The 13291-nt window shown below is 42.0% G+C and overlaps 1 protein-coding gene across 5 annotated transcripts in view; it reads right to left on the bottom strand.

Moving 5' to 3' along the window:
• TASP1 (taspase 1) overlaps positions 1-13291 on the bottom strand; it is a 158986-nt gene that overhangs the window by 114560 nt on the left and 31135 nt on the right. For all 5 annotated transcript variants that reach the window (XM_074947171.1, XM_074947169.1, XM_074947173.1 and 2 more), the window contains 3 exons: positions 12934-13054; positions 11413-11497; positions 9630-9709 (listed from right to left, as the gene is read on the bottom strand). In XM_074947171.1, coding sequence (XP_074803272.1) covers positions 9630-9709; positions 11413-11497; positions 12934-13054 — 286 coding nt within the window. The remainder of the gene's footprint in view (positions 1-9629; positions 9710-11412; positions 11498-12933; positions 13055-13291) is intronic.

Below are 13291 nucleotides of genomic sequence, written 5' to 3'. Positions count from 1 at the left end.
ACAAGTTTTATGCAGAAATTACTGGGTGAGATTTTTGTCTATAGTCATTCTACATCACAAGGATCTCTTCTAGCATGAAAACCTGTAAGTGACCAATTTCTAGCCCTATACACTTAAAACACAAATGTAAAAGACCTTTAGAGCAGTAATATTGTATTTAGTGGTTGATCTAGTTTCTCACCTTTAAATATGGCCTATACAAAAGCAAAAAAGAGTGAACTGTAGAGTTGTGTCTTTAAAGTTAAAAATAGCAAGGATAAGAGAGGATTTCAGCAGCTAGCTGATGTTAAGATGGTCTTCCCCTCTTGCCCTCATCATCACCACAAATCCCATGAAACTTCTAGTCCATCAGTTCCTACACTGACAAATACCTCAGCATGTACTTCGATGGCAAGGTCAACCACCACATAATGCAGAATAGAGTAAATCTGGTAATGTCAGTTACAGTTCCATAGTTAAAGTTTTGCACAAAACTGGGATTTAGCCTTTTATTTAGGAAGAATACAACATATCCTCCTCAAAATTAGAGCACTGAGAATTCTTGAGTAAATGCATTAATTTATTAGAGTTTAATAAGTTTAGCTCCTGATGTCAAACCATTGTCCCTAATGCTCTTAATGGAGTCTCTTCAGACTTCCCTTATAGTTGAAACTCACTCAAATCTTGTGCTTACGCTACACTTGATTTTTAGGATTGATAGTTTTCTCTCGGCTATTTTTCACTAATGGAAGTTTCTCCTTCAGTAGGAATTCTGCTAAGAACTGCCCTCTTTCAAAATGGCTGCCACCACCTATTGTTTTTAAATAGGACTCAGACCACAAGCTGCCCTTGCAAAGACTGCCACCATTTACTTCCGCCTCAACGTTTCTCAGCAGCAGAAGGGGATGGCATCTTCCCCAAACCACTGTTGAGAACAATGGGCTGTAGCAGCCATTTTCAAAATGGCAACTCTTCATGAGTTTGAGGTAGAATTGGAGGGTATAACCCAGTTCCACTGTGCTGAGGGCCCAGCAGTCTGAAGTTATAGCAGTCCACGCCAAGAGGAAAGGGGAAAGGCGGTTGGAGAACACTGGGAAAGATGGATCCTGGGAATAGTCTGGTAGGTCGCCCTCAGGCGCGCCCTCAAAATGACTGTTTGGCCCCCTGCTTATTACGGGTTGAGCCCAACAGGGCCAAGGGTGGAGGCGGGTGGCTCTGGCGGTGCTTGTAACCCGTAGCTCATTTGAGAGGCTGGTCCTGCCAAGGCTGGCTCCCCTGGCCCTGAGGCTGCTGTGGTTTGAACCGTTAACATGCTGGGGCTGGGACGTAGAGATCCAGGGTTTTCAGGGTGGTGCGGGAGTCCTTGAGGCTATTCAACTTGCTGTGTTTGCTCCGCAAATAGGGCCCCGCCGAAGGGAAGGTCCTGCAATGACTGCTGGGCCTCGGTGTACAGCCCAGGGAGGAGAAGCCAGGAGACTTGCCACATGGAGATAGCAGAAGCCATGGTGTGGGCAGCCGCAGCATTCGATGCTGCCTGGAGGGCCGCTCTGGCCGCAGTCATGCCCTCATCGAGGATCACTCTGAACTCCTTCTTGGAAGCCTCGGGGAGCAACCATTCAAACTTGGCCATGGCTTGCCACATATTAACGTCATATCGACAAAGGAGGGCTTGGTGGTTGGCCACTCTCAGCTGAAGGCTGGAAGACGAATAAACCTTACGTCCAAAGAGATCCAGCCTCCTCAAGTCTTTATTTTTGGGGGTGGCCCTGGGTTGTCCTTGTCTCTCCTTGTGGCTAACCGCCTCAATCACAAGGGAATGGGGGGCTGGGTGGGAGTACAAGTACTTGTGCCCTTTGGTCGGCATGAAGTACTTGAGTTCGTCCCTTTTAAAGATAGGGGCCAGGGAAGAAGGGGTCTGCCACAGGGCATTACTGAGCTTGGAAATCCCTTCAGGAAGGGGTAGAGCCACCCTGGCAAGAGCCGAGGACATCAAACAGAGTCCGAGGGCTCTTCCAATTCCTCTGCCTGAAGCCCCAGGTTAGAAGCGACCCTCTTCAGAAGTTCCTGGTGCATTTTGGCGTCATCCTGAGGAACTGGGTGAGGGGGCCCTGTGATAGCCTTGTCCGACGACGATGAGGACAGTGCTGTAGGAACCTCCACGTCCATTGGTGGTCCAACAGCTTGCTCCCTATGGTCCTCCTGGACCATGGAGTCTTACTCCCCAAAGCCTCGAGCACCGGAGGGAGATGGGATACTGAGGTCGCTGGCCTCTCCGAGGCTCCCAACTCTGATCAGGCAGCCTGGGAAGGTTGGGTGAACCCCCAAAGGTTCCACGGATACCATGGCACTGGCCACTGCGCTTGGGGCCATGGGACAGGTTTCGGTGCCAATAATGTAGATGGCACCGCTGGTACCGGGGCTTGTCCCACAGGCAGGGAACCTCTCTCCGAGCTGGAACTACCAGTGGAGCAGTCGGTCCCGGGCAACCAGGATCGAACTGAACAGTGGCTCTTGTCCAACCAGTGCCAGTCGCTGCATCCCTAAGTCCACCTGTCCGAGCAAGACTGTCTTGGTCGGGCTCTCAGGAACCGACGGTGTTCAGCGGATCTGTGTCAGATACCCAGCGATCCACGCATCATACAACTTGACCAGCACTGGGACACTGAACGGGACCGGGAGCTACTACGGCCCGGTTGCCAGGAGGATCGTCCTGAATAGGGCGACCTCCTTCTTGGAGACAGGTGATGATGGCCCAGCAATCAGTGGTTTCTGGTGTCCAATCGGTCCCGGGGTCAGTACTGGGCCCTTGGAAACAGTCGGGGCCAGTCCCGGCGTTCTTGCTGGGTGGCACATGCCTCAGAGGGTTTGTGCCAATCTACCAGCAAGGTACACCTTGAGTCCCTCAATTGGTGCCCCTGATGGGGGACCGAAGTGGGCTCCGCTGAGCCTGCCTCTCCAGTCCTGAGACGTGACGGCTTCAGGTGGGCAAACGTTGGTGGGACGTTCCTCTTAATGGGGATCAGTACTGCTGAGGTGGGGACACATGCACAGGTCCCAATGCAGGTTTTTCCTGACACTGGGGTACCGCGGGAGTCAGTGTGGGCGGCATGGGGAGCATCAGGATCTGTTGAGACACTCAAAGAGCTTCGAGCGTCGACAGCACCTGAAACTGGCTAGGGCCTGCACCACTATCCGGGGGTCACAGGAGAAGCATGACATGGGCTGCACTACTTGACTTCTTCCCCGGAGCTGTGGAGGGGGATTGGTGCTGGCTCGTGGACCACGCTGGCAGAGCACTGCCCACAGAGGCCTCTGTGCTTGGTGCGGAGTTGGACTGCTGCTCCGGTGCCGGAGTGAGTGCCGACTCCATTAGGAGCGCTTTCAGATGGATATCGTGCTCCTTCTTTGTCCAAGGTTTAAAGGACTTGCAGATAGAGCACTTGTGACTTATGTGCCCTTTGCCTAAGCACCTTAGGCAGCTGGTATGTGGATCGCTGATGGGCATAGGCCGTTCGCAGCGATAGCAGGGCTTAAAACAGCTGAGTCCCGTTCGGGACTAATGAAAAGTTGAGAACTACTACTAAGGATAACTAAGAAACTACTAACTGTATACAACTATATTACAGATTTTCAAAGTTCACAAGAACAGAAAACAAAACAACACTAGCCGAAGCAGCAGATATTCCAGCACCATCACTGGCGGCAAGAAGAAACTGAGGGTGGGGGGAGCTGGTGGCACCCCTTATACTGCGCCATGCGGGCGCCACTCCAGAGGGTGCCAGAGCTGGTCCCCTACGGATACTGCTGAGGGAAAAACGTCCAGCACCGGTGCATATGGCGAGCACACACACCTAATGTGGAATGGACATGAGCAAGCACTCGAAGAAGAATACCATGAATCTGACCACAGACATGATTTAAGGTTGATACTACATTTTTCATGATTTGACATTAATGATCATTAACTGTATTTGGCTTCCATGCAAAGTTTCATACATTAAAGAAATTCCGAAACAAAAAAATGTTCAAGTTTGAAGTACTTTAACAACTTAGGACAAAACATTACAGCAAATGTGTAATATAAAAAAAGGAATGCAGAGTTAAACTTAAAACATGTTAAGTTATGGAAATGCACAATTAGAGCACCCAACCACCCTAAATCTGTCTGGCAATTACACCAATGGGCAGGGGGAAACTCATCTATCTCTAAGAGACAGATTTCTCTATTCTAAGACCACATGCACTAAAATGCCTTATAATCATGTTACATGGCTGAGGGCAGAGGTAAGGTTCTTGGGTACCCTAACTGCATTTTCATACATTAACATGTTTAGATTTCATTTCAATTTAATCTGACCTCGGAATTTCTTGAAGAGTTGTTTTGGGGAAAACTGCAACATCCCTGTAATACATTTACCCAAAACTACTACTATGTACTCAACCACAAATGCATCTTAATACAGTTTGCCTAAGACTCTACAGATTTGTTTTGCTGTTCAGCTATGTGATTTTGCAAAGGTTTTTGATAACTATTTCAGCGTTTTTGGAATAAAAGCTTTACAAAATAGCATATATAATGCTAAACAGTACTTTGGTCTTTAATAGGCTTCATGATTGCAGTGATACCTGTACAGTCCAAGCTGAGGCATCACCAGAAGTTAAGCTCTTCAGACCAAATTTGTGATATTAATTACAAGTCACATAATAAAGTTTGCGGTGTTACTTTATGGAATTATATTTCATGGTGAATATTTACTGAGCAAGTTATGTGAATACATTTCTTATCTTTGGGTGTAACTCTGTGGTTCACATATGAAAAGACATACTTTAATACAAGATGTTGCACGCTTTTAGTGTGTACTAACTATTTTGGAAACTAATCTAGCATTCCAGATTTCAGAGGACAAGTCTTAAGACCACAATCTCACAGCATTAGAGTTGTCCTATATGATGACGATTTCATAGAAAAGGTACAAAGTGCAAGAAAATTTGAATATTTTCAGAAAGCAAGATTTAGTCAAATCTACCTGTTCTTCACTTGACAGCAGTACTATTTATACATATGCTTAAATAATCTGATATTTCTATGACTGCATGTTTCAAATAGGCACCTAGTTAAATAAATTAAACAGATTTTCAAATACCATAAACTGAGAAGTTTACTACTGTCAGATGCTTAAATCCTAGTTTTTGTTAGTGCACAACAAAAAATAAGTTATATAACCACAAGGTTTTCCATTCCATTTTCCTACTGAAATCTGTTCTGTTCTTTTGAGCAGTATTTCTAATCATTCCAACCTGGGTTCATCATTTGAATATTTCATTAATTTTTTTTCAAATACGATTAACAGATACAGCAATATAGAAATTTCTATCACTGTCAAATCACAAATATTAAATTCGGGTTAATGGTCAAACTGATATATACAATTACAAATATAGATCTTCATAAGTATTATGTGATGTTTCTGTTGGAGTAGGTAACATGGTGTTTCTATACTGAGATTACCATTAAGGCAACATGTATGTTAATGATTCAAGATAGAGCCAAGTCTACACTTACCGGGGATCGATGCTGCTGCGATCGATGCTATGGGGGTCGAGTGAAGACCCACTAAATCAACCACAGAGCGCTCTCCAGTCGACTCTGGAACTCCACTGGAACGAGTAAGTCGACGGAAGAGCGTCTCCTGTCGACGCAGGGCAGCGCTATTCACGTAGCTGGAGTAGCGTAACAGATGACTTACTTCAATAGTGTAGACAAGGTCATAGTATCCAAGTTTAAAATAAGCTATGAACCCAAGATAGTGGGAGTAGTAAGGATATGTTTTCTATCTTTGGAGATCAGATCAAGCTCTGACTAGTCATACAGCACCCCCTGGCAGTCAGTTCATAGAGTGGACTGAAACAGTATCAGAGAGGAGGTTTTTGTACACTTTCCCTTTTAACGCAGTTTGAAAAGAGAATACTGCAGTTGGAGGGAGGGAGGATTATAAAAAGAATATACCAGCAAATTACAGGAATTAAAGTGGCTTAGCACAGCAATCGGCTCAGCAGCTGCTAAATAACTACTGCATAACTGAAAACAGAAACAGATGCAAGTAATTAAAAATAGGTATGTTAATATGAAATTTAACTCTGATATATTACACCAGCTATACTTGGGCTAAATTGAATTACTGTATTAGATCTAATTTTCCTTCATATTGCTCCACTTTGACAAAGACAGCAGCATGTAAAGCAAAGTAATGTTCAGCTGTTAGTAGTGTCACGGATTTTGACCCAACATGTGACGAGATAAAGCCATACAGCCACCAAGATTGTGTTTGCAGCAGTGACTCAATCTGTATGTCCCTGTACATGTAAAGTTTTCTGCACCCAAGGAACATGATTCACCACAGGAAGAGGCAGGCAATGGTATATCCATCATCTGCTATGGGCTTCTACCAGAGAGGACAGTTTTGTTTTACTGTGGAGCTCCATCAGAACTCATTATCAGATGCACTCAGTCTGGGGGGCATCTCCTGGGTGCCCTCGCCCCACTTTGCCCTGTGCTAAGCTTATACATTGTTTGGGCTACACTTTGCTGCTCCTGGGTCTCAGAGAATTGCAAGTAAGCTTGCATCGCTGTGATCCCTTCCAGGTAGACTTTACACCACTAACTGGCTAGAGTTCTGCCAGCAGAACACAGGCAGTGAATTGAGCTCATTTACTTGCCACATGATGAGAAGAAATAGAACTTCCATAGTTAAGGTTTAGCCAGAGTCTTCTGTTTAAGGGCCATTTTCCCCCCAAATGTCCTAAAATCCACATGTATACTCAGATTGTCAAAAACATGAGTTAGCTAAGCCTGACCTAAAACTTAATCATTCTTCCTAACCAACACACACACACTCTTCCTAGAGATTTTGAGTTAATAACCCTTTCATCATCACCTTAAAAAACCTTTTAAGAGAGAACCTTCAGTTACCTTTGTGGAACAATGTCTGTGCCAGACTGCTAGTATTCACTGGAGGAGCATTTGAGCAGAGGACAGGGAGTGTGCATGGCAGTATGGGAATGCCAGTGCACATTTGGAGATTTGGGTGGGCACTCAGAATATGGAAGGGGTTATTAGGATGAGATGAAGTATTCTTGTACTCCACTTGTGTAGACATCAAGTGGACATAGCATATTACGGATAGTACAACTGTCCAATTAGGAATGAAGCAAAAGTATGCTGAGCACACAATTTCTTTATTCACAATGCCTGCTGCCATTTCCACAGGGTCAGAGTTAAGGTTGGGGAGCAGGCAGTGGAAGAGGGATGTTACCTTAACTCTATTTCCTGGGTTTTAGTTTACATTTAGGCACCCTCTTTGTTCTAGAAGGGCAGAAGGCAGTGCTCAGCTACCTTAAAGTGCACCGTAACATTATCAGTGTTAGTGGGTTAATCCAAATGTTGTAATCCCAAATTAAGCTTTTATACAAATTTGCATTCCATCAACCCACTTCATTGAAACAGAAGTCACTCTCCAGACAGTGGTCATCCATCTAGACACACAAGGTGAGTGTTATCAGCCCTGATCTTCAGTTTTTACTTCAGAACCTGATTCCCCAGAATAATCATCTCCACAATTTGTGGGAACTGTAGAATATTTAAATCTACCTCCCTGTGGTAATTTGGGTAACATGTCTGTACAGTTTATGAATTCTGGTTGATGCTATGAATTTATTAAAAGATTACTATATCAGGGAATACCTAATTGTGGATGTTTTATCCACCACTTGCTGACATGGGCTGAAGCATGTAACTACCAGATGAGGGACAATGGACTGTACACTCACGCAAGGAAGCTGACTGGAGCTGGAAAAAGATACTTCACCAGCCCTTGCAGACTAGGTAGAGGAAGTCAAGAGTGGAAAAACATAAGTAGCCGAACAAAGGAACCAGGTGTTGGTAGGGGGGACATATAAACTTGAGAAATTCACAGACAGGAACAAGAAGCTTTGGGCAGGAAAGGGTAAGAGATGGGCAGGCTGTTGTAGCAGGGTGTCCTGTTTAACTGCAGACCAGCCAAGGTCAGAGAAAGCTAGCTAACCTAGAGAGGCTCCATGTTTCTGAAGGTAAGTCAGTAGCTGCAGAGAAAGGATCCCAGACAGCTCTGCTCAAGGCCTGAGAGCTCACCAGAGTATCAAAGAACCTGACACAGGGAAATGTGTACAGGTGAGTTTATTATTTTGTGTAGATCTATTTCTTGTGCTATTAAGCAAAGAGCAATGGTGTTTTAGAAATCTGTGCCAGGTCTGTCTCTTTCTGATGGCTTTCACTATCCTGAAGAAGTGAGATGTAAACCCAGAATGCCTACACAGCTGGAGTTCTGGGAGAAGGTATGTTTAACCTACAGGGCACACAGGATCAGCATTGGTCCCAGGGGTGAGGTAGTTGGACTGCTGGGTCTCATCCCTCAGAAAGGGGTGTTAGGCACAGAAGCTGTACCCTGAGTGCATGCCTAGAGGTCCAAGCAAGGGCCAGTGCCTGGACTCTTAAGGCTCTGGAGGCTAAAAGTCATACAGGGCCCAGTCAGGTGGATTCCCAGCACAGCAGTCTACTGAGTGCCCAACACAGGAACTCAACCAGATCGGACACATTAAACTCTACCTCCCAATCTGCATTTGGCTCCAAAATGCACTCATTTTTAGCTTGTATGTATGGTATGTGCAATTACAAGTGGGGCTGGTAGCACCACCTATTAAGTTTGCAGATACTTCCCGTCGTAAAATCTTGTTTTCAGTTGTGTATAACTTTGCCAGACTTTAACCATTTATACTGAAGTTTTCCTTACTATATATACATGCGTATTGAGACTGTGCTGAGGTGATATGAAATCCCTGATGTTATCTAAAACTTGCCTCTGCTAAGCTATTGTCCTGAAGTATTTAAAAGCTAAGACAAGGTCACAGTGGCCATGAGCATTTTTAACCAGTGGCATCTAGATCTGCTCTAAGCCATTTTATGACAGCGCTTAATGCCATTTGGCAGTCGACACTTGAAAACTCACGGTTGCTTTTTCCAATGGTGCTAGCAACAAAGGAAATTTTACGTAGGGATAGAGTTAGTGTAAGAAACCTCCTTGACTAAGTGGCAGCTGCTGTATATAACACTCCTTAAACCCCATTGACTTTAGAAAAAGGAAACAAGGAGTGTAAAGATATTCTGTCGAATCAAGCCAAATACATTTTTCAAGACCTTTGCTTTTTTAGAAACTGGAAAAATTGTTAAGAGTTTCATTCAGCAAGGACTATGAATCAAATTATCAGGAAAATGAAAAGTATTGTGGATCTGAATAAGAGTTAATATGATCAAGTATAATGCTGTCTTAGTTTTGGAGGGTATCATTGTTTGATGATTTGAGTATCAGCAACTTTAGACAGGAAACTTCTTAATATTTATATACATTAAGTCATTAATTTGTATTACTTATTGACCTAAAATGGAGCTAAATTTTAATTATAAAGGTTAATTATCCAAGTTCTACAGAATAATAGCACTTAAAACATCCTTATGTATCATGACTGATACCAGTGAAGTGAAATACACTTCAAAATATGAAACCATTTTTAAAGTCACTCTGACCTGTTCCTCCTACTCATACCACCAGTTTACTCACTTGTAGTCATGATACCTGGCGAACATGCTGGTATCCCATGATCAACTGCCCATCTGTAAGCTCCTTCACCAACCAAAAAGCTAAAACACACAGAAGAAGGAGTTTAAACAAAAAAACTAGCAAGTGCTTCTTCCCGGGCAAATTGTTTGGTTTGGTGGCTTTTAAAAGGAAGTCCCCACTACCTGTAGAATTGACCCTTTGCCTAGTTTTACTATGAGAGAGGACATGTAGTTATGAGACAGTTTATTTCTTACAACCAGTCCCTCCCCATGTCCTATCACATTTAAAATAAGTTACCAAATCACATGCAAGAGCTTCTTTTCTTTAAAAAAAAAAAAAAAAAAAAGTCTTCTGCTTTTTTAGACTGCTGATGACGTTGAAGACTCACATACATCAAATGAATAGGGATAAAATGGAAATACATTTCCAGTTAAGCATATTTCAGAATATTTAAGGGTATGCAGTAAATGATTTCTGACAATCAGTTTCCTTTCCCCTATATTTCCCAGGATAAAGATCACATGCAGTTTCAAACCCTGGCTGTTTTTGCAAAACATTTGATGAATCTGCTGAATTTGAAAAAGATTTGCAAAACCATGTCTGATTTTTCACATGGCCAGTGTCAACAATTGTATTACAGTAGTAAGATAGTAGGCACTATGTGCATGCAAGCAGCAGTTACTAAAAGGCTTTAGAACTCTGGAAATAAATATTTTAATTGGCTGTTAATAGTTATACCCATGTTTATAAGCCTTAGTAAATGCAGGGAATCAGATGCAATTTAGAACATAAGTATATCCATACTGGATCAGACCTAACATCTATCTAGAACAATATCCTGTCTTCCAACAATGCCCAATGCCAGATGCTTCAAGGAATGAACAGAATAGGGCAATTATCAAGTGATCCATCCCCTGTCATCCAGTCCCAGCATCTGGCAGTTTAAGTAGTATTTTTGATTAATTGAGATTTTAAAGTTTGCTTTTTCATACACTAGCTCTTAGCATCGTCTCCTGATTTCACTGTTACCTGATGCGCTATTGACAAGCATAATTAAGTTTCTTTCAAAATATGTATGCTACTTAAAGTCTGCAAGGTACTTCTTATTCCCTCTTCAACATTTAGACAGATTTATATTAAGAAAAATGTTGCATTTTTAATGCACTGTAAAGATGCTCTACATTGTTCAGCTGCATCTTTAATAAACTGTTTCCCAGTTGGAAAGGATAACTCTTTTGGTTAACAAAACGTTGTAATCTTTATTTTCCAACTTTAGGTTAAAAGATGGAATCACCATAAAGATAGAGAGTAAGATAAAGGATTTCAAAATCCATTATTGTTTTAACTCTATACAAATCTTAAGTTTAACACTTAGAAAAACTGTATCTTGTCATAAGAAAAGGCAAACAAACCAGGTTTTTTAAAATGACTTTTTTCCTTTTTTCTAACTAACAAGTTTACAGGACTTCTTAAAAATCAAATTAGGAATAAGAATTTACAATTTGTAATAGTACAAATCTGTGTCAACAGCCATGAAGAAAGAAATTAACACTCAACATAGTATCATCTTCTATCCACAATATTTCATTCTATTCACAGCTGCACCAAGCGCACAATAATATGTTCCAAGATGAGAGAACAAAGCAAGTCTTCCTTTTAGAGGCACGCTATTGCTCATGTGTAACAAACAGCATCAGCCTTCTGTGGATAAGAATAACCTTCAAATATTGCATTCATTAAAGACCAAAGGCTAAAGGAAAGTCAAGCAGAACAAAGCAATTACCAAGGTGGAATTCTGCCAGCAGAGAGTTTTCCCTTCTGCCCTTCACACAACAACCTATTTGCAACTGAAACAGGATTCTTGATTCCTGAAAAGAAATAGGAACAAAAATTTTAAATGTTGTTTCACAACTGTTGCAGGGTTTATTTTCACTAACCAACATTAGGAATTCAGTTTCCTGTTGATATTACAAGTTCGCATTTGTTAAGGCTTTTGTTCGACATTTGTTAAGGCAAAAGATATTGCCTGCAATGTCAGAGATCTCAATATAATGGTAAACTGATAACTGTACAAAGGCTTGGCACTTGCTGTTAAAGTTAGCATTTTCTTTAGGAGTGCACTGAAATGTGACTGCCCCACTAGAAGAGTCCAGAAATTCGAAGTTAAAAGGGAAGGGGCAAAACACTGTAGCAAGAAAGGGACACTTCTTTTCTGGCCTCCTATAAATCATGAAGCAGTTTAAAAAAAAAAACAAAAAAAAAAACAAGTCCATTCTTTCTCAAAGCCTTTTGTAGTCACCTTTAAAACAGCCACAAGAGAAGGCAACAGGTTCAGGGTGATCCTCTTCTTGATTCTCAGAGATGTTTGCTCATTTATTTCTCCATTTCTATGATTACCAGCTTTATGGTATGGTAGGATATGGGGGAAAAACAAAATAGGACATTTTGCAGACCTCAGTGGCCTCCACTGGTTTTACTACATGTATTCACTTTCAAAGACAGAAAAATCTATAATGGCCCTTGTAAAAGCGTGTAAGTCAGTAGCACACTTTCTATGATATTTTTTCAACATCTCAGATGTTTTGAGGCTTGAGCAACTTGATGCTGTCTCTTGAAAAGTGTGTTTCATAGGATTCTACAAGTGAAGAGACATTTTAAATTGACCAGAACAGAGATGTTGTGTTAACAGCAAGGTTCACAGAGAGCGTTAGAGGAACACATTTGTAAAGTACTTTTCTAATTTTTTACGTCAGAGTTGTGACAAAAAAAAAATCTTAAACTCAATATGCCTTGGCCAGTGAGAGTAACAACAAATGTCTGTCTCAGACAGCTCTGGAAAAGTTTTGTCAGATATTGTATGTTTCAAATGAAATGTAAAAAGTGTACACTTACACACCATAACATGGAATTAAATCAAGTCTGCAAGTAGACAGACTGTAAAAGCAGATTAAGCCATATTACTGGTTTCATTTTACATATTGTATTAGCATCTCAACACTATTTATACTCTACAGCATAGCCAAGGCCCCAAGCCTAAAAGGTGCTCCACTTGAACAAACCTGTAGCCATGGGAGCACCTTTCAGGATCAGAGACTGAATTACCTTCATGACAAACTAGAACGCTAAAAAAAGAGTACTTAAAGCAAAGTACAGAGTTTTATAGTAGTTATGGGCCCAATCCTCCATCCACTGACTTCAATGGGAGTATTTCGGAGTGAAATTGAGAGCTCTCCTCTTAAGGGAAAGCATTAATCATCTTTAAACGTGAACTGTATTTATGCTTTATAATATACAGTTAACATACCACTCAGTGCTCCAACTGCTCCAAAATTTAATGACTTTCCATCCATTATACTGGCATCACATTCTATCTCACCCAAAAGGTTTAGGTTAGATCCCATTCCTGCATTTGTAAAGGGGGAATCCTAAAAACATAAGAACAGGCCACAGAGTAAGATACGTACACATACCATGACTTCATAGATCCGAAACTCAGTATCATTAGACAGACCACACTCACCTGGACAAAATCTATGGAACTTTCTGCAGCAAGTAACTGAATTGCTATAGAAAAGAAAGCTTCCCTAGATGCTCGCCTTGGATACATTACAGTGTAAACTCTATATACATTACGATGGTGTATTTAAAATGCACTGTGCTAC

This window comes from Natator depressus, chromosome 3 (assembly GCF_965152275.1).
Source record: "Natator depressus isolate rNatDep1 chromosome 3, rNatDep2.hap1, whole genome shotgun sequence".
Classification (NCBI taxonomy): Eukaryota; Metazoa; Chordata; order Testudines; family Cheloniidae; genus Natator; species Natator depressus.
The sequence above is the reverse complement of the archived record's forward strand: the minus strand, read 5'-3'. Positions and strand labels throughout refer to the sequence as shown.